Source organism: Leishmania braziliensis, chromosome 14 (assembly GCF_000002845.2).
Source record: "Leishmania braziliensis MHOM/BR/75/M2904 complete genome, chromosome 14".
Taxonomy (NCBI): Eukaryota; Euglenozoa; class Kinetoplastea; order Trypanosomatida; family Trypanosomatidae; genus Leishmania; species Leishmania braziliensis.
The window spans coordinates 290,714-317,517 of record NC_009306.2 but is presented as its reverse complement, the minus strand read 5'-3'; the positions used below and the strand labels follow the sequence as shown (position 1 = coordinate 317,517).

The 26,804-nt window shown below is 59.1% G+C and overlaps 6 protein-coding genes and 2 pseudogenes across 8 annotated transcripts; all 8 read left to right on the top strand.

Moving 5' to 3' along the window:
* Positions 1-224: 224 nt before the first annotated feature.
* LBRM_14_0850 (conserved hypothetical protein) lies at positions 225-2,492 on the top strand (the record flags this gene model as incomplete). Its single annotated transcript, XM_001563324.2, has 1 exon — positions 225-2,492. One exon carries the CDS (start codon positions 225-227, stop codon positions 2,490-2,492), a length of 2,268 nt encoding a protein of 755 aa, XP_001563374.1.
* Positions 2,493-3,804: 1,312 nt separating this feature from the next.
* LBRM_14_0840 lies at positions 3,805-6,187 on the top strand (annotated as a pseudogene). Its single transcript is given in 2 exon segments — positions 3,805-4,815; positions 4,817-6,187. Coding segments are annotated over 2 exon segments (2,382 nt in total).
* Positions 6,188-7,136: 949 nt separating this feature from the next.
* Positions 7,137-7,484, top strand: LBRM_14_0830 (putative calpain-like cysteine peptidase; the record flags this gene model as incomplete). Its single annotated transcript, XM_001563323.1, has 1 exon — positions 7,137-7,484. One exon carries the CDS (start codon positions 7,137-7,139, stop codon positions 7,482-7,484), a length of 348 nt encoding a protein of 115 aa, XP_001563373.1.
* Positions 7,485-9,592: 2,108 nt separating this feature from the next.
* LBRM_14_0820 (putative calpain-like cysteine peptidase) lies at positions 9,593-9,940 on the top strand (the record flags this gene model as incomplete). Its single annotated transcript, XM_001563322.1, has 1 exon — positions 9,593-9,940. One exon carries the CDS (start codon positions 9,593-9,595, stop codon positions 9,938-9,940), a length of 348 nt encoding a protein of 115 aa, XP_001563372.1.
* A 2,094-nt stretch (positions 9,941-12,034) lies between these two features.
* On the top strand, positions 12,035-15,811 carry LBRM_14_0810 (putative DNA excision repair protein; the record flags this gene model as incomplete). Its single annotated transcript, XM_001563321.2, has 1 exon — positions 12,035-15,811. The coding sequence occupies one exon, from the start codon at positions 12,035-12,037 to the stop codon at positions 15,809-15,811; it is 3,777 nt and encodes a 1,258-aa protein (XP_001563371.1).
* A 2,629-nt stretch (positions 15,812-18,440) lies between these two features.
* LBRM_14_0800 (putative protein kinase) lies at positions 18,441-20,300 on the top strand (the record flags this gene model as incomplete). Its single annotated transcript, XM_001563320.1, has 1 exon — positions 18,441-20,300. The coding sequence occupies one exon, from the start codon at positions 18,441-18,443 to the stop codon at positions 20,298-20,300; it is 1,860 nt and encodes a 619-aa protein (XP_001563370.1).
* Positions 20,301-21,679: 1,379 nt separating this feature from the next.
* Positions 21,680-23,401, top strand: LBRM_14_0790 (conserved hypothetical protein; the record flags this gene model as incomplete). The annotated part of the gene is made up of 1 exon (XM_001563319.2): positions 21,680-23,401. One exon carries the CDS (start codon positions 21,680-21,682, stop codon positions 23,399-23,401), a length of 1,722 nt encoding a protein of 573 aa, XP_001563369.2.
* Positions 23,402-24,414: 1,013 nt separating this feature from the next.
* On the top strand, positions 24,415-25,371 carry LBRM_14_0785 (annotated as a pseudogene). Its single transcript has one exon. A coding segment is annotated over exon 1 (957 nt).
* The last annotated feature ends 1,433 nt before the right edge of the window (positions 25,372-26,804 follow it).

Below are 26,804 nucleotides of genomic sequence, written 5' to 3'. Positions count from 1 at the left end.
CAGATTGTTCGTATCCCACTGGGCTGCGCATGTGCTACGACAGCACGCACTCCACTGCGTCCTTCTCAGCTTTCGTGTCCGCTGCCTCCTCCGACGTCCTCGTGCGCACAGAAGCCCAAGAGACGTGCGAGGAGAGCACCGCCTGTGGCCGTGGATGCTCCTCGCCATCGCTGGCGTTCTTCACCTTCACAGAGAGGGAGTACGACGCGATCGTCCCACCATCGATGCGCTTCACGTACGCCTCGTCCTGTTACCTGGTGCAGCTCTGGGCACGGTTCGGCAACCCAGTCGTGGCAGTCGACCGCTGGCGGTGGTCAGAGAGTGGTGGCGAGGAGGGTCACGGGAAGGGGGAGCAGTGGGTGCCGACCGTGGAGGAGGCGTGCGCCGAGTACCACCGTGTCACTGTCGGTGTTCTGCAGCTGCGGCGACAGCAGTTGCTGGACGTTGTTCAGCTACAGCAGCAGCGCCCGGTGGGCGAGTCGTCGGCTGCGCCGTCGCCTGCAGCGCGCGCCACGCGTGGGGACAGAAAGAGGTGGACCGGGGTCACGGTCGACGAAGGCAGCAGCGCTGTCGCCGAGTGTACTTCAACGACGGCGGCCCTACGTCAGGTGCCTCCTTTTGTGGCCTCCTTTGACCGCTATGCCCTTCTGCAGCACACGGCAGCCGCAGTACTGACAGATGACCCCAGCGCAGCTCCTGCACCACTGCGGCGGGTGTGCAGCTCTGCTACACTTAAGGAAGGTGGACCCTCAATGTCGCTGCTGCCGTCACAGCCGTCGCCGCCGCCAATACCGCCATCGTCGGACGGATCTTCCGCCACTCTCGCTGCTACCGTGTCTGGTGACTCGGGGGCACTTGCATTGGATGTCCCCCTTGCACCACCGTTGGCGGGACCCACAGTCACGGCCCAGGAGCGACTCACGGCGCAGGTGACGCCAAACTCCTGGTTCGCGCACGACGCTGAAGTGCACCGACGCTCCTGCCTGGCACAACTCCTGCGGCAAGAGCAGCAGATGAATGTGCCATATCAACTGGCGGCCAACCGCTACCTCGCCTTGGCAGCGAGTACCGCACTGGCGCTGCAGCGCGCTGTGTTTGCTTTTTACAGCCGCGACGATGAAGCCGACTTGGCGGAGGCGCCGGCGCGGAAGAACGAGGTGGACACGAGGGACTCGACTGACCGCGCTGCCCTCAGGGAGGCGACTGTATCTCCTGGTAGCAGCTCTCTCGCTCTACACCCGCCGGGTCGTCCACCTCGGAGCGCCTTCACAGTGCAGCTGCAGCCGCTGCCAAGTGTGGACCCGGCTGCGTGGCGGACAGCCGAGGTCACGGTGCGCAAAGCAGCGGCGGAGGTGCTCGGGACAGTGAACTCGGCCTCCCCAGCTGCTGGTGTGGCGTCGCCTTCGCGGCATCCGTCTCGGCCCGCTGCGACAGCGGTGGGATCGCAGAAGCGTGCGCGCAGTGCGACCACGGCGCACGTCGCTACGAGCGGCAGACGCAGAGGCCGCGTAGCGGTAACCAAGAGCGTGGAAGAGGGTGTTGCAGCCGACGTGCTAGCGCAGCGCAAGGGCAACGGCGACAGCGACGACGAGGTTGCCGGCAGTGAGGTGCCCGCGCCTTCCGAAACTGGTAGTGAGTTCAGCAACGACGAGCAAGACCACGAGGGCAGCGTCGCAGGTGAGGACGCTGACGAGCGCGTGAAGATAGAATTCATGGGAGAACAGCGGCAGCGACACCCCACGCGGTCTTCTCCAAGATCAACTTCATCGCGGCTGCGCCTCTCGGTTGACACTGGGACGGCCCATAGTCAAGCATCACACCTTCCAGCAGATGCCACATACGCAGCACTGCAGACATACATCACGGACGTACTACCCTTCCGCTGTGCTCGGCTGCGCGGCGTGGTGCAGGCCGGCTGGCTTCTTCCCGCGCCTCCCGCACTGCCGCATACCCTCACTGACCCCGTTGAGGAGGAGGAGGTGGACGCCATCGATGCGCAGACACGAGGGAACACCACAGCAGAGAATGGGCCGACGTCCGCCTTCCCATTATTGTCATCCTCGCCACAGCCAGAGCAGGGACCCGTGACCGGCAACACGGCGGCGGTAGCACATTCCCTAAACTCAGCACTGCTTGCCCCCATCTTAACAGAGGAGGAGTATCAGCAACTGCGGAAGGTGAACACGGCGAGTGTCTGCAACCGGGTCGTTAGCCACACTGATGAAGCTGTCCTTCTCTCCCTGCCGTCCACTGTATCGCGCCTGCATCGTGAGGTGGAGCAGGAGCTGGAGCGGTACCTATACGAGGACACGTCAGCGCTGATGGAAGTGAACCCGGTCGCACAGTCGCTCGTCGGTGCCATTCGTGTGGCCTACACACAGAACAAGCTGCTGCATCGCATCGCAGCGCGACTCGAGCACGTTCTGGACGGGCTGAAGAAGGTCAGCGAAGAATGTGAGGAGGAGGCGCAGGCGGTGTCGAGCAGGCCTTAAGGCAGCGCTCGTTACAGAGAGAGTGAGGTAAGGAGACTGAAGAAGAGTGGGATCAGACGCCGTGTGCCTTTTCTATTGGCGGTCAAAGTCGCACACGTGCGCCTCCCCCTCCCCCCTTCCTCCTCCTCCTCTTCTTTCGCTTCACGCTTGTGCGGCAGAGCTTTCTCACACGGTAGGACTGAGGCTTTCTCGCTCGCCCTCTGTTGAACATACGCACAGATGCCCAGATCAACTGCGCCAGTCCCCGCGCGTGCTCACGAGGGCACTGACCGCACGCGTATCCGGACGAACTACACGGAAGAGCACATCAATGTAAGATAGTAATAATAATAATAGCGGAGAGGGGGGAAGCACCCGTCTCTCACACTCACTGTTGTCTCTGCCGTCTCTCTCCTCCCTTGTTCTTCTTCCGTGCCTATAAAGGGAAGCTGAGATTGGTGGGGGGCGGTGGCGGTGGTGGTGAGAGCTGCATCAAGGCCCAAAACACCACCGCCGCGTACGCGCACAGAGGTTGCAGACTGTCACGAATATCGCGTGAATGCTCCTCTCCGTGCTCAACTGGGTTAAAAGGGAGGCAATCCCACCTTGCCCCTGCCGCTACTGCAGTTGGTTTCTCGCTTCGGCTGAGGCTCAATTCTCCCACTTCTCCCCCTTCTCATTTCTCTCTGTCGCCCTCGTTCGCCGAACTGCTCTCTTCGGTTCTTTTCCGCGCGGTTGCTCTCATTTTAGTTATGTGCTGACAACACAGGCACGGTGGCTGAATGAGAATGCACGTCATCTCATCATGCGCGCAGCGCTGCTGCTAGCACAGCGATCCACCCGACGGTTTGGCGCCACTCAGCGGCCTATAGCAGCACATCAGCCGCGCACCATGCCTCACGCCTTCAACAAGAGTGGCAGCACCAGCCTCCTCCTCCTCCTCATGCGCCTTTCCTGTCATCTCCCATGCGTGCGACGCCCTCGATTGGATCAGCGGCTCGCGCAAGCAACAATGAGCTGCTGGCCACCGACGAGGACGGGGGTAGCGTGCGAGCACGCGGCGCCTACATCTCCTTTGATAAGTTGCACACCACTGTGGCACTGTCAGTCGAGGAAGCGGGACGCGCGCGCTCCTCGAAAGCAACGCTGCGAATGGGAAACGGGGTTCTGCACAGAGTCTCACCGATGCCAACAGTGCCAAAATATGTGTGACTGGCTTCAGCTACGCTGATATGTACTGCCTGCCCCTCATGGCTCGCGGATTGGCTAACGACACTTCGAGGGTCTCAAAGGTTCGTGAAGGGTTAGCAGGGCTTAAGCGACGGTAGTCTGAAGTCAAGACGGTCTGCTGTTCGCGCTCCAGGAGGGAGTGTCTGTGCGGCCCAGACACCTACCTGTTCTACTTCAGCGATACATTCGAGCCTCCACCGCCACCGGCGCTGTCGGCCGCGGCAACCCGCCGTCACGTAGCTGCCATGTCGTTCAGTCCATTAATGCTGGCGGCCATGTTGCCAACATACTTCGTGCCGGTAGAGGCGTTGCTGAAGCAGCTGCTGTCGGGGTACACGGTGGAGCTCGTGCGCCGTATATTTGGCGCGACAATGTCGCTGGAGCGAGGGTGGTGCTGACGAACATGACCTACGTACGATTTTATGGCGGAAAGGACAGTGAAGGCTTTACTCAGAAGAAGCTCACTGTGCGCGCTGTCACTGACGGGGACGCGCAATCGGCCACGAATGACTGCAGCGACTGTAGCGATTTCGATGACGATGATGAGGGACCAGCAGCGTCTGGCACCTCAGCTGTAGCGACAGAAGGCAACGACGCGTTGCGTCAGTACATGGCCGCCTACGAACCGGATCCATACCTGGGCTGCTCGTTTCTGCCGCGCTTTTCTTGGCTGTTTCGATGGATTTCTCTCTACGCCGTCGTGGAGCACGCCCCGCCCGCCGTGAAAGCGGCGCTGCTGCCGCGTGAGTTGGCGAAGGTGCAGCGCCTCCTGCAGACCCGCGGGCTCGCGTACGTGTCAGAAGAGAGAGAGAGAAGGCCAGGCTGGCATTATCGCATCAGCGATGCCGCAAAACAGTGCATCATCGCCCCGCTGCGGCGTGCCGAAGCGGTTTTTTTTTTATCAGCACGAGCACGTGCTTTGGCTATCTACTGCCCCGAACCCCAGCCGCCGCCCTTCTGGGTCCACAACCGCCACATCACCGTCGGCGATTCCACGCGCATCGGCACCTCTGCTTGCGGGAGCTGTGACGCAGGAGATGCGCGAGGCTATTGCAGCATCAGTGCCGCCCCCCTCCTACGGTGCCGACGTACCGCGGTGCTGGGTTGGCAATTGAGGTGCTGGCGCACTTGACGCGAATGGATTTCCTCGCTGGTTGACCTCAGCGAACCTCACTGTCATGTGCAAGGAGCACGCCATGATGCGTGATCACACTAATCTCTCATCCGAGCTGCGGCTGCAGATCGCCGTGACAAAACGGAACCGGGCGGCAGGTCAGAAAATGTGTCGTCGTATAGCTGTGGCCGCTAATCCCAACTCGCCATACACGAACTCCGAGGTGTTATGGGGCACCATTCTCCGGTATCTGCCTCCCACACGGCACATCGGGATGCGCAGCCCCCTACAAGCGTTGCGGTCGGCAATCACTGACTTCCTCCCTGCGGATCCGATCCGGCTGTTCCGCAACGCGCCGACAAAGGTGCAGCTGTTTGAGTTTCGGCAGAGGAACAACATGCGGCCGATGCGGCCTGGACTGCCACTGCCGGATGAACGTCTGCGTAGGAGCTACACCATTGATGAGCTCCTGCACATGCTGGCTGCTGACCTGCCGCTTGGGGCAGTCGCGCACCTCGGCCGACCTCTTTGGCCACCTTTCGTATGTCGCGCGCGAGACGATACGCCTTCAGTACCGCCACCTGGTCGACCTGGTGGAACAGTACCCGCCGTACTTTATCGTCGTCTACACAGATGCGGGGTCAGCGAAGAAGCACTTGGCACGCATTCAGCTCCTTCAACACCCACCGCCAGCGACTGCACTCTCTGGCGACGAATGGGACCCTCCTCCTCCTTCCCCCTTCCACGCCTCCCCCCTCCTCTCACTCCCCCGCGGCACGTCTCCATATTCAACCTCCACAAGCCTTCGAGGCCTCACACGGCTCTCTCGCTTCTCCCTCTTTCCTTTTTCCTCTCTCCACAAAACCGAGGCGTTTCATTATTGGTCAACTACCCACAACGATCACCATCGCCACAGTGAAACACCGGACACGTAGTTGCACAGTTAGCCATGGAAGACGCATACTAGGCCCGCGTACGCTCACGATGCTTCGTGAACACGAAGTGTGTTTTTCATCTTGCGAAGCAAGCCCTCACCAAACTTTGGACTTTGATGGAGGTGATGAAGAAACTGCCATGGCAACAGCGTCGAGCTCGGATGCGACTCGCGCACTTTGGCATGCACGCCGGTGATCTGCTCTTCTGCATCAGCGGCTCCGGCTGTATCGGCAACTTGACACACACACGCACACACACACACACACACGCACACACTTACAAGCAGACAAATAAGACAGTCGCCAGCTTTGTCACGATCACTGCCGAGCCGTCGACGCTCCCCCCCCACCCCCCGAAGGGCGCTGCGGGCAGTCTTTCTATTCCAGCAGCGGTGTGTACTGGCGCACCCCTCACGGAAGCGCTACACACTCTCTGATCAGTCGGTGGGCAACCTGTTCGAGCATCGCTTGGCAGAGACGCAGCAGTTGTGTGACAAGATCGAGAGCCACCACCGCAAGACTGTGCTTTAAGCAGGAGAGCAAGGGAGAACCGATACATCGGTTGTTACTCGGGTCTCTTTCTATCGCTTCTCAAGAAAGCCAAAGGGGGAAAGAACAAAGAGGATGGGGTATGATGGTCGCTTAATTGTAGGCCATTACACACGCATACACACACACACACACACACACACACATCACTGTCGTCATGGCGATCACGATTAGGCCCTCGATCTTCGTGCGGAGACGCAACCACATCAAACAAACAGACAGAGGGAAAAGCGCTCGCGCAGCGAGAGATAATTCGGTCGACTGGTGTCAGAAACCTCATGCACTCCAAAGTCAGCCGCGACAAGGTTAATGCCCTCCCTCTCCCCCGCTTGCTCGGCTCTCTGCGCTCCTTGCACGCAATACTGAGAGGGGGAAATGTTGGGAGGAAACGAGGGTAGGAAGTGGAGAAGGTGGTGGGGGAGAGGGTTCTGTAACTCGCATTCATATGATCGCTGGCATTTTCCTTTCGCATCGCACCTCTTGCCACGTGGCTCTTGTGGTGCAATATCCAGTGTCACCCCTCCCGCTCGCTGCCCGCTCCCCACCCTCGACCCTTCTTCGTTATTTTATCCTATGGCACTACTCCTTACGAGGCTCGGGTGGGCATCCCGACACGTTCGCTCGCCACATGTTCTCTGCGCACACGCGCCCCTCAATGTTACTCACTGTTCTTCTGCTTCATCTCCCTGCCCGCCCCTCTCCTTCGTGCTTCTTGTTCCTTGAATATGCACTCGAAGTCAACACTTTCCTCTATCAGCGACATCTCCCTAGCACCCTCCCCCGCCACTCTCGTCCTCGTCTCCTATTCTCCCATCCCCGACTGACCATCCCGCAATCATGTCTGAGATCAAATACGAGAACGCCCAGCCCACCTACTCCGGCAACACCGTCGTGAAGTGCTTCAAGGACAACGGCAACGGTCTGCTGTTCCGCATCGTGAACGACGAGGAGCACAAGTGGGCCTTCTACAACGACACCACAAACTACAACATGGTGGTGAAGGTGGCGTTCGGCAAGGACAGCAAAGTTGAGCCGATCGGCAACACGACTATGCAGAGGGACGAGGAGTCTGGCGAGTTCAAGTGCGAGTTGGAGATCGCGCCGATGATGACCGAGATGTTCATTGAGGGCGAGCCGAACGGCTTCAAGATCAGCTTCGAGGCGAACCCGATCCCGAAGGCGTGAGGAACACGTTTGGGCTGACAACGAGAGGCAGGCACAGACGTGCGGGGAGGGGAGGCGAGGGAAGCACGCTCGCACGTACACAGGCATGCAATGTAGAAGAGGGTGCCGAATTCGAACGAGAAGACAGAGAAAGGGAAGCGTTAGGTGTGCGGGGGGGGGGGCGAGGGATGCAGATAGAAAAGAGGTGGTGATGGGGATAGGACGAGGAGGTGTCAAGAACAGCGCAGCAACAGTGATTCCACTGCCTCCTCAGTGCTCAGTGGCGTCTCTTTCTCTCTCTTCCCACCCTCTCTCCCTCTCACCTTCCTCCTCCCCTGTTGCTCATCCTCATCATGGGCTTGTTCCAGTGACACCCGTGTCGTTGACCGCGCGTTCCTGGCAGTAGAGCCTGTCGCTTCTCAGTTTTTCTCACCTCACCAACTCACCCTTTCGCGTGTGTAGTCCACGTGTCTGCACGTACTGGCGCATAGTTATGTTTTTCCCTTATTCTTCGTCAGCCTCTCGCTCTCGCTCACTCTCGCCTGTATATACGCACGTGGGTGTGGGTGTAGGGGTGGTGGGGGAGTCGCTTCTTCGCCACGCACTCGTTGCCATTGATGTTCCGTGTTTTATCTTCGTTTCCATATATTGTCTTTATTCTTTTCCTCCTCGGTGTCCCTTTCCTTTCTCCTTGGAAAGCAGATTTTTTTGCGGGGAGGAGGGTCGCGGTGTGGTGTTGAGGGGAGAGGTGTCCGGGGGGGGGGGGTGAGCGCCTCTTGTCGCCTTGGACGGGTACGCGCTGCTGTACCTTTTTTTTCTCTCCCTCTTCTGCTCTTTTATGGCTCTGTTTGTCGTCCCGCTTCCGATTCCGTCGTTCAAGCAGGCACACGCACACGCACACACACACGCGCCGGCACACGCAGGGAGAACGAATAGGAACGGCGCGATGCCTGTCGGTGTATGTGGGGTTCAGCAACGAAGCGGAAGGAAAGGCGGCAAAGGACAGGAAAAATGAGAAACGAGGGAGCCAAAGACGCGGGAAAGCGAGAGCGCGAAAGGGGGAGGATCAGTCTTCAAAGCGGGAGGAGGGATGAAGTGGAAAAGGAGTGGGTGCACTTGCGTCTTGGGTGACTGTGTATGCTGGTGAGTCCGAGTGGCGTGGAGACATACCCAACCACCCCTGTGTGTGTTAGCATGTGGGGCTGTGGGCCCTGGAGAGAGAATGTGAGAGAGAGAAAAAGGGAACATAACTCGGTCCGTCCCCATCCATAGTACGCATCCCTCGTCTCTGATGTACACGTACGCCCTCCGTTTCGCTCTCGCAGGCGCTCACTCACCCACATCGCTCACCACACAAGCACACACACACACAGAGAGAAGCGCACTATTCCTCAGTCCCCCTCGCTCCTCTTTCCTCTTTCCTCCCCCCTCACCCTCACCACCACTCCAACCACACACACACACACACGCCCTGCACACCTTTAATCTCTTTTTCGTACTTTTCCCTCTTCAGGGACATGTAGTGATACACAACGTGGCAAAACTCACGGAGAAGAAAAATTTCAAGAGAAATTGCCAACAAAGTGGTGTGTAGGAGTGGTTCTGCTCACACGCACTTTATGGGGCCCCTCTTGCTCCCTTGGCAGCTTAGAGAGCATCCTTCGCCCCCTTTACACGACTTGTTAGATTAGACCCCCACCGGTGTCCTGCTGCGTCACCCTACGAGGGACCGAAGGACGCGATGACTACCGCCACTTTTCCATCCCCCTTGTCAGCGCACAGTGAGTGCGGTTTGCTTAACGTAGCACTTCACACCGACACGCCCCTCTCCCTCCCATTCCCTTTTCTGCTCACTCTCATCTCCGTTGTGCTGCGATACCCCTGCACACGCACCACGTCTACACCAACTCCCTCTTCCCCTCTGCGTGTGCCCATATGTATGCTCACCAGTAACCCACTAGCACAAAACTGCGCCCTGACGTACCTCACAAAACCCAAAGCAACCCCCCTCACACACACACACTCGAAGTCAACACTTTCCTCTATCAGCGACATCTCCCTAGCACCCTCCCCCGCCACTCTCGTCCTCGTCTCCTATTCTCCCATCCCCGACTGACCATCCCGCAATCATGTCTGAGATCAAATACGAGAACGCCCAGCCCACCTACTCCGGCAACACCGTCGTGAAGTGCTTCAAGGACAACGGCAACGGTCTGCTGTTCCGCATCGTGAACGACGAGGAGCACAAGTGGGCCTTCTACAACGACACCACAAACTACAACATGGTGGTGAAGGTGGCGTTCGGCAAGGACAGCAAAGTTGAGCCGATCGGCAACACGACTATGCAGAGGGACGAGGAGTCTGGCGAGTTCAAGTGCGAGTTGGAGATCGCGCCGATGGTGACCGAGATGTTCATTGAGGGCGAGCCGAACGGCTTCAAGATCAGCTTCGAGGCGAACCCGATCCCGAAGGCGTGAGGAACACGTTTGGGCTGACAACGAGAGGCGGGCACAGACGTGCGGGGAGGGGAGGCGAGGGAAGCACGCTCGCACGTACACAGGCATGCAATGTAGAAGAGGGTGCCGAATTCGAACGAGAAGACAGAGAAAGGGAAGCGTTAGGTGTGCGGGGGGGGGAGGGGGGCGAGGGATGCACGCAGTGTTGCTTGCATGGCACTTGCGTGGGCAGCGTTCATCGACTTGGTTCCGTCCTTCTTTCCTTCCTCGACCTCTCGCCCCTGACGCTCCACTTTCTGAAGAGTTGGTGAGAGCTGCGGAATAGGGACGAGGATAGGGGGGAAAGAGTAGGACAATCTCCCAGCACTCAGAGAGACGGATGGGGAGGGAAATAACCGAATAGTCGAGTGCACGAGGATATGCGGAGAGTGGAGAAGCGAGTGCACTTCGCCATATCGTATCAGTCAGGCCTTGCTCTCCCCTCCCCCTCCTCTGGGTGTTCCCTGTCTCCTAGTACCCCCTGCTCTCCTCCTTTCGCCTCGCATGTTTATACATGAGCTTCTGTGGGGGGAGGGGAGGGGGGCCTACCTCTCTGCCCCTTTTACTTCTCCCCTCCTCCGCTTTGTCTCCCTTTCAGTCTTCGTGAGCCTCTCCATGCCTCGTTCTCTGTTAGTCTCTCAGCCGTGTTTTGGTATTTCTCCTCCTCTTCCTCTGGTTGATCCCATCAGACAACGCCACCAATCGGTTTCTCTCTCGCCCACTCGACCCACTACCGCCATGATCATCACCACATCGGCACCCTTTTCAGCTGTAGCTCTGGCGTGTATATATATATATATATATATATATATATGTGCGTGTGTGTGTGCGAGCGTCTGCAGGGGCCGGAAGATTCATGTGCTCCGCGCAAATCTTCTCTCGCCGCTGTCTCGCGTGCTGCTAAGACAGGTAGACACAGACACTCCATGCACACAGGCAAGCACTTGCCCCCTGTGTTGTAGCGCAATCAGACAGAGCCAACAACTGAAACACGGCGAGAACGTACAGCAGCGGCGCGCCGTTGTCACGGAGTCTCTGCGTGGCTGTGCGCAGGGAGGAAACGGCGCAAGTAGCGTTCATCATCTGTGGATCATTTACCCCCCCCCCTCCCCTCTCTCTTTTGGTTCATTCACCTTCGGCGTTTTGTATGCTTCCCCCCCTCTCCTCGCGCTTCCTTCCGCCCCTTTTTTCCCCATGTAGGCCATCTCTCCTTTTCGATCTGCAACGACGCTTCTCCAGCTTCGGTTGCCGATGGACGGTTCGCGGGTTTGGAAAACGAAGAAGACACACACACACACACACCGATGCAAGCACGTCCATGTCGTGCAGATCTCTCTCTCTTGTGGGATGAGCCATGCCACTGCCGAAAAGCATCAGACAATCCCCCGCTGCATTTTCCTCTCTCTCTATGGCGCCCTCTTCCACTTCTCCCTGCGCACATACGCGCGAACACATGCCTGGCGCTGGCAATGCTTTGCAAAGTGCACGAGAGGCGGGTAAGTCGGAGAGATCGACTCCGTCCCTGTACCCCCTTTTTCCCGTGAGTTTGCTGCTGGTTGTCCGACACGTTAGTCTCACGACTGGGCGTTGCGCGAAGCGAGGGAGGTGTGGTGTATTGAGTAGGCGCACGCGCGCACACCTTTGCTACCCCGCATACACACATGCATGTGCATATGAGCCCATCTGCATCTCATAGACATTGCTTCATCCTTGTTGTCTCCCCCTCCCCCTCATTCACGCCATTATGTTAGTGCTGCGGTCTCATCCTGCCCCTTGTTTGCCTTTTCCTTACCATTGAACCCCAGGCCTTCTGGTAATACGCGAGTCTGCTCGTGTGTAGAGGGGGTGCACACACACACACACACACACCTGTGCATGCATCTTTGTGAGCTCGAAGGCCACTTGAAGACCATTCAGCGCACGCACACATCAACATCGTGAGCCGCTGCCCATACAACCCTGTAAGCGCGCACCGTTGTTCACTCCTCCCTCCCTTTTCCCCCTTCCGAAAACGCCTCAACGTGAGCACTCTCGTACGCAGTCACGTACACACGTACGTGCACACTTCGTAGAGGCATGGCTGACGATTTGGCGCTGTTGCAGCAACAGCTCGGCGTCTTCCAAGATGAGGAAGAGATGCGCATAGACGTGGCGGCGCGCGTAGTCGCTCAGTCCTCGCGAGCAGCATTCGAAGACGAGGAGCGGCTCAAGAAGAGCTGGAACGAGCTAGAAAAGGCGGAGCATGTTGTGAACGAGCTACAACTCGAGTTGAACGAGGCGCAGTTGGCGGCTGCGCAAGAATCGTCCGGGTTGCTGGGTGATGCGCAGCAGAGCAAGTCAGTCGACCCGACGACGTCGTCAACACGGCGGGTGTCTGACATTCGCTTCCAACTCCATTCAGCGGAGCGCGCGCTCCAGCGCGCCGACGCAGCACTTCGGCAGACTCAAAAAGAGGTCGACCGGCGTCAGGCTGCGCGACTTGCCGAAGCGAAACAGCTCGAGCGAGAGGAAGCAGAGGCAGAGCATGCGTCAGTCGTGACCCGACCTGCAGCGCATCCGAAGGCAGCCGACGCCGCAGCAGCTGTGCGTGTAAAGCGCGCCACAGGTCGACCGGTTCCTCTCGCGTCATCGGCCTCCACTGCGCTCCCGTGCACAAATACAAGTGTAAATGGCGGCACGCTGGCGGGAGGCAGCCTGGCGGTGCCATCGCCGATCGTCACAACGACGCGCGTGTTGTATCGAGTGCCGAATCACCTGAAGGGTATCACGCATAGCGACTATAGCGGTGGCGCAGTGCTTCCCTCGCTGGGCCGGGTGCAAGTAACGCGTGCGGACATCCGTTCGAAGCAGCGCCGCTACCAGGACGACTCGGAAATGGTGCACTACGTTGAACGCATCACCAAACGACAGCGACTGGAGGCGGTGGCAAATCATCAGCGTCGGCTGGCAGCTGTGAGCAACCGCGTTGACACGCCTTCGCAGACACTGTCGGTCTCCATCGCAGAGCCAGCCGAGGCGCAAGTGAAGACGGAAGGTGAGCGAGACAGTCAGGTGCATCAAGTGAAGCAAGAGCCTGGCGTCGGCGACGCTGCCGGGGGCGCCACGTCAGCAGCCGCAGGCGCACCCAAAACTCTCGTCGCCACGAAAGAGGCTGAGGTCGGCGAGTATGGTTGTCGCCTCCCGGAGGCACGAGTGAAGGTGGAGACAGACTCACAGAAAGTTGTGAACGAAGTAATCGATGTGGACGCACTCATGGAAGACGACGATGACGCGGCGGTGGCGGCGGTGGTGACCCGGGTCTCCACCCAGCTCACTGATAGCTACACTCACTGTAGCAGGACAGCCACATCGTTCATGTCACAGAACTCGCAGCAGCAGCAGCAGCGGCAGCGGGGGCGCACCGGCTCTGTATCCTCGACGGCCATCTCAGAGAGCGAGGAATTCGTATTGGAGATGGAGGAGGTGACGCTGCTGCCCCAGGCGCGCATGGATGCCGCCATCTACAATCGCCTACTAGACTACCAACAAGAGGGGCTTCTATGGCTTCTCGCCCTGCACTCCCGCCGCTCCGGTGGTATTCTCGGTGATGAGATGGGCCTCGGCAAGACGATCCAGGTGGCGGCGATGATCAATGCTCTGCACCACTCGTGTATGCTGCATGGGCCGGTGCTGATTGTGGCACCGATGACGGTGCTTCGTCAGTGGCTGGCGGAGCTGCACCGCTGGGCCCCCTACGTGCGCTCTTGCGTCATGCACGAGAGCAGCGGCAGCGACGTTACGCGCGAGTGGCTGCTGCAGTCAGTTCAAGGGACACCAGCCGTGATCATCACCACGTACGCAGCGATGCGCATACACCTCGGGCTGCTGCTACGCACGGGCTTCCAGTACGTCATTCTTGACGAGGGACACAAAGTTAGCAACCCGGAGGCTGGAGCGACACTCGCAGCGAAGTCCTTTACGACTCCGCACCGCTTGATTTTAAGCGGCAGTCCCATCCAGAACTCGCTGAAGGAGTTGTGGTGTTTGTTTGACTTTGTGCGACCCGGCCTGCTCGGCACGATGAGTCGTTTTATTGACGAGTTTGAGACGCCCATCGCGCAAAGCCGCAACGCGTGCGCGAGTCCGCTGTCTCAGGCAACCGCCGTTGAGTGTGCCAAGGCGCTGCAGGCGCACATCGCCCCGTACCTGCTTCGCCGACTAAAGCGTCAGGTGAACACGTCTCTGCCGCCCAAGTATGAGCGTGTTCTGCGCGTGCCGCTCACGGACGAGCAGCTCGACCAGTACCTGCAGGTGCTGTGCTCACCAGTGGTGCAACGGCTTTTTGCGCAGATGGGGATGTGCGGCTCGCCCAACGGTGGCCTCGACCGGGACGGACGTGATTGCACCGGCTCCCTGCATGTGGCAGGGCCTCGGGTGAACATGGCGTCTCGTCGCTACAACAGCAGCCTGCGGCTGGCGTCGTTCCGCCTCATGAACCAACTGCGGCAAATCTGTAACCACGCTGACATCTACGCAGTGCAGCAAGGGGCAGATGAGGAAGACCGCATGATGCTTGGTCGTCATGGTGCGGCGACGAAGTCATCTTCTGCTTCGGCAACACGATCTGGCCAGCATCGCTCCTTTCGCAGCAACAACCCGGTCAACCTCCTCGGCAGCGGGAAGCTAAACGCCCTACTCATGATGCTGAAGGAGTGGCAGTTGTTTGGTCACCGCGTCCTCATCTTCTCGCAGACTCGCATGATGCTCGACATTATCGAGAACATGTGCGAGCAGCACGCCTACCGCTACATCCGAATGGATGGTGAGACAAACGGCCACCATCGCCAGGAACTGATGGACCGCTTCAACGAAGATGACTCCATCTTTGTCGCCTTGCTAACGACGCGCGTTGGGGGCATTGGCGTCAATCTCATCGGCGCTGATCGCGTCGTTATCTTCGACCCGGACTGGAACCCGATCACAGATGTGCAGGCGCGTGAGAGGGCCTGGCGTATTGGCCAGAAGAGAGAGGTGTGCGTTTACCGCCTTATCACGAGTGGCAGCGTGGAGGAGGCGATCCTGCGGCGGCAACTCGCGAAGATGTACGTGACAGACAAGGTGTTGAAGGATCCGGAGCTGCAGCGCTTCTTTCACAGGCAAGACAACTTCATGGAAAGCCTCCTGCTCGGTTCCGAGTACGAGAGCCGTGTGCCGGTGGACAAGCGGTACTTACTGACAGCGCATCACTTGCATAGCGCCTCGGCTGGCGGCCGCGGCGGCGCGCGTAGTCGTGACGGGCACGCGGCACCGTGGGAGTACGGCAATGCGGTTCCTGGCGTCGACAGTGACGGGAGTGAGGATGGGATCGACATCGCGGAGAGTGGCAGTGGCAACGACGCGGGAAGCACGGAGAAGCAGCTCAAGAAAGAGCGCACGTTCGGCATACTGGTTCCTATTAAGGATGGAGGCGGTAGTGACGAGGTCGGCACTGGACGCGACGATACGAGGAAGACAGACGGCGACGACGACGATCTAGTCGGCATCCTCGGCGTAGGCAACGAAAATAAGAAGACTAACAAGAAGGTGTGTTGCGAAACACAGATGCTGCAGGACCTGATAGATCGTCAGGACGTCTCCGTGGCCGGCCATGACCGCGTTGCGCACCGCCTGGCGCGCAAGAAGGCGGAGGACATGATGCGACGTGTGTCGTCGTCAGGGGCGCTCACGACGGAAGCGATGCAAGAGCAGCAGCGGCAGTACAGCTTGCTGCACGCGATTGGGGAAAAGAAGGCGAAGGAGGCGACAGACCGAGAGGAGAAGGGACGTTACTATCGTGAAGAGATGGCAGCGGCGCGGAAGCGTCGGCATGAATAGTCAGATGTTCTCTCTTCCCCCTCCCCCCTCCTCTCTCCCTGTTGCTCGTGTGTATAGGGCTTCTCTCGCTCGACCCCTCCTAGCTCGCAGTGACAGGTCACCTCGCGCTCCCTTGTTGATTGTACTTGTTCTGATTCCACCTCCTTGTTGCTCTGCGCTGCTGGGCGGAGAGGAGGGTCATTCTACTGGCTGCTGGTTTGTGGTTGCTTTGCTTGCTTTAGATCCCCCCCCTGTACGGACCCTTCTGTCTTTAGGGATCATCGCCTGGAGGGGAAGCGCTCAGGTTTGAGGCGTCGAGGGTTTCCATGGCGATGAGTGCGTCGTTGTGGGCGAAAGCAGCGCTCAGGGTGAACCTTCATGCTTACCCCCTCCCCCTCTCTTGTGACACCCTTACACGTCTCATGCTGCTCCTGCCGCTGATTTGTGGGTATGTGTGTCGATCATGCGCACGCGTGTTTGGGTGTGTGTGTGTGTTTACTCCTCAGCGTCAACACGGGCATACACCTCTACACCAACGTGCGCGCACGCCATAAAGTGGCGCACCCCGAAGGGAACGGCTAGCTGGAAACGTAGGAAATGCCGAGCACCGCGTGAGCGCCGGGTGGCGGCGATGGAAGGTACTTTGTCTCGCGCAGTGAGAAACCCCGCCTCCCCCCCACGCGCACGTTCTACAGGCTCTCCGTGCTGCTTGGACAGAAAAGGGGGGAACACAGCGCGATGTGCAGACAAGCACTCGTCTTCGTCCATCACATCCGCTACCTCCCTCTCCCTCTCCTCTTGGCGGTGGCGCCTTGATGATGATCGTTGATGTTTTGTGGCTATTTCTTTGCCGAGGAGTAATGTATGCGTGCGCATGTGTGCTTGCTTGTCACGGTCGCCATCCTTGTGATAGCCCACATGTATGTTGCCTCCTCTCCCATACGCACCCCTCCCTCCTGCAATCTCTCCTTTTCCAACGTACTTTAGGGTTCTTGGTTACACTTGGGAGGCAAACCAGCATTGCCCACAGTCAGCACAGTTTTGTCTGCCCGACGCAGCTAAGCCCACGCACACACCTAGAGGAAAACACGAGTAGAGAGAGACCCCCTGCTCTATGATACAGTCGAGTTTGTGGTGGTTGTGGTTTCCTCTTCCCTCCCCACCACCACCCCCTTCAGCTGCTTCTCCATCCCGTTGAGAATTACCTCAACGTCCGGATACACTTCATACCACACAAGTACCTTCACACACACACACACATCTATAAATATATATACATATACAAGCGCTTGTTCTTCCCTCCTCTCCACCCCTTCCCCTTTCTCCTCCTCTCAGCACGCACACACACTTCTTAGCGCCATTACTGCGCACCAAGAGATAGAAGCGGCGTTGCGTGGGCGCGTGGGGGGCGTAAGTAGAACACATCCGCCCGAGGACGAGGAGAAGGGAAAAGGCACGACTGCAGGGTGGTGTTATCGCGTTTGTGCGTACGTGTGTTGCGCTTTTCTCAGCTGGTGTGGTGCACCTGCGGATTGTGCTGGAGGCCAGTTAGACGCAAAGATAGCGCCGCCCTGCCTCTCGCTCGCCGTTCTTCTCTCGCTGTCTCTTTGCTGGTGCTTCTGGGCAGAAGATGTCGTATCAGCAGCTGCAGGGGGCTGCAGGGGGCGCCAGTGGGGGCGGCGGGGCAGGCAGTCGACAGCCCTCAGCTCCGCAGCGGCACGCACCGCAGACGGTCTTGTCTACATCCTCTCCATCACCGCCACCACTCCGATCGGATGGTAGAACCACCGCCACCGCTGGGTCCGCTTCATTAGTGACGTCGACATCGCACATAAGAACCTCATCCAGGTACGTGGACGTAGTGGCCAGCGGCGCCGACTTCCGGCATCCAGGCAGCACGAGCGGTGGTGCCACCTACGGCCAGCCCGGCTTGGGACATTTGCCTATTCGACACCACCACCACACTCAGCAGTCACGGCAACCGCAACTTCAGCTTCCATCGTCGTCGTTCTTGGCGCGGAGCCCTGGCATGAGCGGCCCTTCCACCACTGCCTCTTCCTCACTGGGTAGAGCACAGTACGCTTCGCCACCGCCACCGCCTACCATGGCGGCCAGCTTCTCCATCGATCCCCCTACAGGCGCAGCCGTGTCAACCGCGGCTATATCAGTTGACAGCAGCTACGCCTACCGGCGCGCCGCTAATGTAGTCGGTGGGTCGAGCGGTTGCCAGCGGCATAGCGATAGGGGTCGAAATGGTGGGGGCAATGGTGGCAGTCGTCGTACCGGTTCCCCAGGCCCCCGGCACCACACGTTACAAGCACAGAAGCCACAGCAACGACCGCTTGGCGGGGCCTCGACAACTCTCTCATCAGAGGATCCTGCCGTTTCTTCAGCGCCTGAGACCGCGGCTGGTCTCATCACAAGTCCACCGCCAACCCTGCAGGGCGGCTGCAGTGAATCGTCGTCTCCTTCATGGCCCTTGCCACCATCTCTGCCGCCGTCTTCAGCAGCAACAGCGGGCTCCGCCCTATTGGCGAGCAGCAATGTGCCTCTCGTTTCCAGCCACGCTGGCCAATCATCCCGCAGAGGTGGAAGTGGTAGCACTTACTCGCCGCGCTCTAGCGCAGCAACAGGCAGCGGTACTTCCAGTATGCCACCACCGCCGTCGGCATCCGGCGCCGCAGCCTCAGCGGCAGCAGGATCAGCGTCACCTTCGCAGAAACCGCAAGGCTCCACGACCGGCGCCGTTGCGCTCGCCTCTGCCACCAGTGCACGACTTCTGCGGCCCAACGGCGAGGAGCGGCCGACAGTGGCGCTCTCCCAGAACATCATGTCCGTCTACGAAGCCATCAACACCCTCTTCTACCGGGAGCGCCAGCTGCTGCTGACGGCCCCCGCCAAGTACGCGGCGCGCAAGTACGAGGATGTCTCGGGGCACTACCTGCCGTACCCGGGCGAGGAAATTGCGGAGCGGTACGTGGTGAAGGCGGTCATCGGCAAGGGCAGCTTCGGCACCGTGCTCCACTGCATCGACCAAAAGTACAACGAGGCTGTCGCCCTCAAAGTCATCCGCAGCGGTCCCTACTTTGAGAGTCAGGGCTGGTTTGAGGCGCAGGTGGTGGCGCACCTAAACAACGACCCGGCGCTGCAGAACCTCGTCGTGCAGCTGCGTAAGGTGTTCTTGTGGAAAGGTCATATGGTGCTGGTCTTTGAGCCGCTCAGCTTTAGTCTCTACCGTCTCATCACGTTGACCAAGTACAACGGCGTCAGCCTCGACCTCACACGCAAGTTTGCCTACCAGATGATCAAGGTGCTGCTGGTGCTAGAACAGCACCAGCCACCCATCATACACTGCGATCTGAAGCCGGAGAATGTGCTACTGCGCGACCCGAGCCGCAGCGAGGTGCGCGTGATCGACTTTGGCTCCGCGTGCTACCAGCAGCAGCCAAAGTGGAACCCTCCACCGGCGCAAGTGGTACTCCCCTCGACGTCGCCAAGCAGCTGCTCAGGGCCGCCGTGGGATTCGACTGAAGGCGCCAGTTGCGGGGTCAAGCCCGCCCCAGCCACCGGCGACGGTGGCGGTGGCGCGCCGCAGTCACCGACCACTGCATCTGTCAACGCGGCGCTGACAAGCGGCGTCGCGGCACCAATAGCTGAGGAGCCAGGAACGGCGGAGAAGACCGGTGATTCGGCTCCCACGGCTGCTGCTGCTGCTGCCGTTACTGGCGGTGGCGAGGGTGTGGACATCATCATGCCCAAGTACATCCAGTCGCGCTACTACCGAAGCCCGGAGGTCATCCTGGAGCTTGGTTACACGACAGCGATTGACCGCTGGTCCCTAGGCTGCTTCCTTGTGGAGATGCACACGGGAGTGCCCCTCTTCCCCGGCAAAAATGAGGGGGACATGGTGGCGTACTTCACTTCCGTCCTCGGCCCGCTTCCCGACTACATGATCGCAGCAAGCCCTAAGCGGACGCAGCTATATTATACGTGTCCTTTAGATCCCGCCACCGCGAACAGCAGCGCTGGCGAGGCGACTCACAGCGCCGGCGCTGATCCAGTAGGGGATGCACCACCGGGACTCACTCCAATGTCCAGCGCACCGGGTCACGCCACAGGCTCCCCTTTCTTTCTGCGAGCCCCGCAAGTTGAGGGCGAGGGCGCAACGGCCGCTGCTGCTGTGACTGGCAATGACAGCAATAGTCCGCCACTCTCTCTTGAAGAAATTCTTGGTGTGCACAAGGGCGGTCCACGCGGCTGTCGCGCAGGCCAGCCGGGACACGACGAGGCCGCCTACGAAGTATTTTGCGACTTCATCCACAAACTGCTCCAGTACGACCCACGGAAGCGCGTGAGTTGCCAGCAGGCGATCCAGCACCCTTTTCTAGAACCAATCCGGGCACTAAAATCTCGTTCCGTGGCGACACAGTCGGCAGTCACGGATACCGTGTGCGGTAACGCGGAAGCGGCTAGTGCGCCACCTTCCCTATTGACAGCGCCTCAGCAATAGAGCGCGGCAAAGCAACACGTGCGCGCGTAGCTTATCGCTCAGGAGACTGACGCCCTTCTCCGCCACTGGCGCCAACCTCTGTTGCTGGTCCTCTCTCTCTCTTCTTCCCCTCTATTTTGTCCTATTACCTTGCTCATATGATACTTAGGCGCTTTTGCTTGTTTCCCCTTTTTCTCTCCCCTCCGCGTTTCCTCTTCCGGAGCTGAAGTCGTAGGTGCAATGTACACCCACACACCCACATACCCACCCACCCACACACACACATTGCCATAGACGTAGAGGCACCGCAGCAGAGAGATGTGACGCACATGCCGCCTATCCACTCGGTGGGATGGATCTCTCATCACTCCTCTGCGTGCCCCCCACCCCTGCCTGCTCGCGTGCGTACGGATGTACGTGCTCATGTGTACCTTGGCGTTGGTGCAACGGCTCATGTACTACTACGACAACTATAATGGTGTATTGCCCTGGTTTGCTTGTTTGTTTGTTTGCAAGTCTTTGGGCTTTTTTTTTGGCTACCGAAAGGGTTTGTGCTTTCCCGTCACCGCCGCCGCCCTCACCTCCGCTCGCCTCTTCTCTCGGCCTGTTTGTGTGTACGCACGCGTGTGAATAATATTGTCACCATCTCTCTCTCACTCTCTCTCACTCTCTCTCTCTGTGGTCTCTCTCTCTCTCCATGGGCGATTGTGCTGAGCGCGGGAATGAGACCGAAGAACGTGAGCGGCAGCCCAATCCCAAGCGTGAGAGGGCAGTGTGCCGCAACGCCCCCACCGCAAACGAAAAGGAGGCCAAGAAAATGCCCACCACGCAAATTTATGTGCCTCACACCAGGGGCGTCCTCCAGCACATCCGTCCTCTCTCTCTCCCTCCCTCCCTCCCTCCCTCCCTCTCTCTGTGAGCGCTGTCCGTGGATTACTCTCAGCCTGCTGCTCTGAGGGAGAGGAAGAGCAGGCGTATACCGCCTAAGCGACCGCGTTGCTCAGTGATGTTGCCGCTTCGCCTCTGCTTGTTTGCATTTCAGTCTATTTCTGAGTTGAAGGATTACTGGTTCTCCCACCCATTCAACCCTCTCCTGGCACATCACGAGCGCATAGTCACACAACAGAGGCAGGCAGATGTCCCTCCTGTCTCGTGTGCAAAGAGGCGTGCATTCGTGCAGCCCCCTCTCCCTCTTTCCATTGGTGCCCCTCTCTCCCCACTCTCCCTGCTGTGGTGCGTCCTCCTTTTTTTTACGCCTACAATTTGCGCAAACACAAACCACCGCCACCACTGCTCTACCACACCGACTCGACTTGCCAACTTCACTTGTCCATTAAGAGCGTGCGATCACAAACGACCAGCATTAACAGTAGCAGCTAATGGATAGCGTGGGTAGTCACATGTCCCATAGCACACGCCCCCTCAGCAGCAGCGGGGTCGATCGACGACGGAATAGCAGCTCTGGAAGCACCAGCACCGCCATCGGCGCCGCTGGCAGGGATTTCAACTCTCTCGTCGTGTCTTTTTACAGTCGATCGTACCCCTCTGCCGAAGTCTTCGCCGATGACGCTGCGGAGTTTGACCTGGAGGCCATCCACGAGGCTGTCACGGAGCTTGCAAACGAGGTGTCAGCACTGCAAGAGGAAACGCAGGTACTTGGTGCCCATGTGCAGACACTGCAGCAGCGGCGTCCGGGCGGTGGCCCCGGTGTGAATATCCTCAACGCCTCAGCATCCACTGCCATTCAACTCGATGCAACCGACACTGGCGGCTCAGGTGCGCTTTCGTCGGCCGTTGATGCCACTGTTGCCCTCCTTGGCGGCGACTACAACATTTCCTCGGAGACTCAAGGCACATCTGGCGGCGGCGCTGCCGAGACTGTCGGCGGCGCGAGCGGGACCGGCCGACGCGGCCTCAGCTACCGTCGCCGCTCGCTCGCTGACGTAGAAGTCTTCATGCGAGTAGACGACAAGGCCACGCTGCTGCTGCAGGAGATGGCTCGGCTGCGTGCACAGGAAGAAAAGATGGCCAAGGAGGCGGAGGGTGTCCAGGAGGTACTCGTTGCCACCGTCGAGGAGGCAAGTCGACGTCAGCAGGAGCTCCGTCTGGAGGTGCTGCAGTTTGAGCGAGAAGTGATACGGAGTGGGGGCGCAGAGGACGACATGGCTGAAGCCGCTGGCATCACTGCCACCGCGCATCGACGCAGCCCCGTTCGGGAGGCGAAGGGGTTGCCCGTCTCATCAGCGGCTGCCGCGACAACCGCAGACGAGCTGCTGCGCTACCTAGAGCGCCGGCACAGCACTCAAGTGAGCTGCCTCGACAAACTGGAGATGCAGTGCCAGGCGGCGGAGCAAGATATTGCGCGAGCACGGCAGCTGGTGCGGCAGCGTCGCATCGCTGGTGAAGCGTTCCAAGCTGTAGACATGGAGCAACTGCGCATCGAGCACAAGCAGTTCAGCGAGCGCATGGAGGCCAAGAACAATGAACTGGCGGAGCTAAAGGGCACGTCGACGCGCACCGTCCAGCAGCTGAACCATCTAATGGGCCAACTCAACGAACTGGCGGGCGAGCAGACGCGGCTGAAGCGCGAGGCGAAGAGCCGCTTAGAATACTTGTCGCGCTGTGGGAAGGAAATTGTGACGGCGACCGCAGAGGCCGCGCAGGCGGAGTCGAAGCATCTGATGCTCAAGGCACAGCAGGAGGCCGTCAAGGTACCCAAAATCGAGGAGTACATGGCGCAGAAGGCGGAGGAGGTGGAGCTCGAGAAGGCGGTGAAGAACTTGGAGCGCAAGGTCCAGATCGCCGAAGGACAGGCAGCAGTGGTGCGACAACAGTCGCGTCGGCTACAGACGCAACGCGCTGCTGCCCTTAAATACGCCAATGAGAAGCGCCAGAGTCGCACTGCCGCGGCGTTGGGGGCCACAGCCGCAGCCGCAGAGGCAGCGTCATCACAGCCTGCAGTAGGGGATGCGCGTAACCTAGTAATGCAGCGCCGACGACAGCAGGAACAGCAACAGCAGCGGCAATCGCGGCAACAGGAGAGCACCAGCAAGTGCGACCAAAGTGCTACAACGGTACCGGGCCAGCCGACGGCGGCAGCGGCGACTGCGTCATTCATGTAAAGCAGATAAGGTTGGAAGAGAGAAGAGAAAAGTGCCCAGACGCACAGCGAGCGGGAGAGGAGAGCGGCTCTGCTATTTCGATGCGAAGCTGCGCCGTCCTCACCACCCCTGTGCACATCTTCTGCGTATGTGTGGAATCGCGCGGGTGCTTGAGGTGGTCGCAGGAGGGAGATGGGGGGGGGGGGGGGGCGAAATGGAGAGGCGAAAGGAAGAGAGAGAACGTGTAGTACCTCTACGTTGGAGGTGCAGTGTTCGTCCTCCTCCTCCCCTCCCCATTCCCCTCGGGCGCCGGAGTCTCGTTTGCTCCACACACACACACACATACGTGCTGGGAACGATGTATACAACTACTACTACCCCCCTACGATAGGGGGGGCCAAGTCCCACAGGGACTACACGCTACAGGACGGCGGTATGTGTCCCGCTCTTTTGCCTTTTTGTCCTTCGTGGTTGTACCGTCAAGTCAGCTCTCGATGTTTGCTTCCCAGTGCGCACACACAACTCGCTGATGCACCAACGACAGCGGCGGTGGTACCGGCGAGGTGCACGCGCGCGTGCTCCCTCCCCCTCTCACCGAAACGTACACGCACACGCGCGCCTAAGTGGGTAGGTAAGCTGGACGACACGCAGAAGGTGTTGTGGAACGGTGCAAGAAACCCCTCACCACCACCACCACCCAGCTTGCACTCCTCCGGCGCAGTATGAGCGTAGTGCGGAATGATAGGTTTCAACTACGCTCGCCTCTCCCCCCTCGCCCTCATCGATTCAGCTAGCATCATGCGAGCCTGCGAAAGTAGAAGAAGTGTGGAGGGGGATAAAAGACATCGCACGCACGCCTTGGGCACCAGTGTGTGCCTGCTCGTTCGCCTGTTTGAGTGTCGTTGAGGGGCATGGAAGGGTCGTCGCTGAACACTATACGAGATCCCCTCTAACTGCCTCTCTGTTTTCTCTGGTCATCCTACACCATTTTCTAGTTTGCTCTGCCGCCACACGCCATGGGCAAGCAGACACGCTGGCACCTCTGTAAAACGAAGTCGTCGAGTCGCGCGTTCGCATACACTCGCAGACAACTACACGAGCAGACCCTCCACACTAGCACACATACACCCGTCGGTGTTAGACAGTAGAAAGTATTGCGGAGGGCAGAGCAGATGGGGAGGCAAGAGCGTCGCTTGGGACATCTTTTCCTCCTCTCCCTCCCTTCAACCCTCGCTCTGCGGGGACTGCTGTTGTCATCCCGATGAGGGATATAAGTGACTCGATCATCGCAGCAGTTTCCGCATCCACCATCCCAGCAGCCACATGGCCGCCACTCTTCACACGCGACCCTCACCCGGAGCCCGCTGTTGGCAGCGACGCCGCCGCCGAAACAAAAAGGCTCCTCGCCGAAGCCTACGATGAGCATCACGGAGGAAGAAGCAGCGGAGATGCCTTTTACCCGCGGTGGACATTTGGGGCTGAGTACCACGCACAACGGTGGCGGCGGCGCAATCCCTTTCGAGGGTCTCACCACCATGGTGCCCGCCGACAGCGCACGTGGGCACGTAGAGCGCCACTCCCACCCCCTCCTCCTATCTGGCAGCTCAGCGCTGCCGCAGAAAGCGCCGTCGCCGGAGCACACGCTCTCCCTATTGGTTGGCTGGAAGCCAAAGCAGAACGCGCGGGCTCAAGTGAGGACGAGTGAATAGACCCTGTCGCGGGATTGTCACCACACCATACTGGACACGCTGAACCCACCTGCGTACTTCGGAGTTCGTGCACACACGCACCCACCCCCCCCCATGGCTACCCCCTCTCCCGCCTCCGGGAAGAGCCACGGCTGTGGACGGCCTGCAATGTGGCGTGGTGGGTATGTGTGGCTATCTCCGCTGCCACTCCCTTGGCGACTTCCTTTTCTCTCGAATTCTTCTCTCTTTGGCGTTCTGTGAGAATGTGTGCTTTCCATGCGCATACGCACGCATCCACGCATTTGCTCTTGTTGTCGTCGTCGCCTCTCAAGTTTTTTGTATGGTAGGGCCTGCCTCAGCACTGGTGATCGTCTCGGGTGTCCCTCTCCCTAAAGGAAGGAAAGGGAGAGGCGGTGTGGCTGCGACTTCTCTCGGTTTTATCTTCTGCTGCCACGACTCACATTTTTCTCTTTTTTGGGGGGGGGCACACTCCCCCTGTTGAGTGCCTGTCCCATACTCCCCCCTCTTCTCCCAGTGCCCCGTGGGCTCTCTCCCTCCCTGCTTGGTGGCGTGCCACAATGTCATAAGTGCCGTCGACCCATAACTACTTAGCTCCCTCCTTTCCCCCTCTTTACCTTTCCCTCTGAGCTCATGAAAATATTTCGGAGTGCGTCCCAACCACCGTACTCACCCCCTTTCTCTATCAGTCTGACCCCTCTACTCTCTTGTTGCTCCTTATGTATAATTGCACCAGTAGGCCACTGCCTATGCACATCCCTGGTGTCTGCGTGTTCGAGGGTGTCTCGGTACGGAGGGCAAGCAGCGTGCGGTGGCGCCATTGGGGTCATGTCAAAGCACACAGGTGAACAAATACACGCTGAACTTATTCGCCCCCTTTCCCTTTCCACCCGCCCGCCCGCCCCTCATGTGTTTGCTTTCGTTCTCTGTTGCCCCATCACTCCTTGCTCTTGCTCTCCCTCAGGTGTGTGTGCGTATGTATGGGTGAGTGTGTATGGGTGCCCGTCTGGCTCTCGTGGGTCTGCATGCATGTCGAAGTGGAGTGCCGGTGTGTATTTGGACACGCACACTCTATAAATTTCCATCTTTACACGCCGCTCGATGGGTGGCAAAGGCGCCGCGAAAAAATAAAGCAAAGAGGCAGACTTGGTGGTCAAACGTTTCACTGCACACACACACACACACACACACACACACACACACACACCCCTGCCCCCGCCGAACTTTCTCCTCTCCTGTCTCTGTGCAGTGTAACATGGGCTCATGTCTTCAGCACAACAGAGGAGGGAGACTGAGCCAGCGGGGGGTGCGCCTCTGAAATGTGTACGCACGCCAAGCAGAGCAGGAACACGCCTGCAACTTTCTCTCGTCTGCATCAGGGAGGACTCCCTGTCCTCTACCTTGCCCTCCCCCTCCTTCGCCTCCTTTCTTCTACCTTTACTGCGCTTGCGTGCGTGTGTGTGTGTGTGTAAAGAGCTTCCAAGCGCTTAAGAAACGCAAGCATAAAGGCCTCTTGTTTTCCCTCTCTAATTACTGTTGTGTGACAGCCCCCCACCCCCCCACCACCCCCTTCAGACACACACACACCCTCTCCCTCCTTCCCTCTGCCCTCCCCCTCCGGCTCCCCCACTGGAGACCTTGACGTTGTTCATTGAAAAGTGAACCCAATAACAGCCACACAAGCATAGCCGGGCAATTCTCTCTTTGTCTGCTACTCT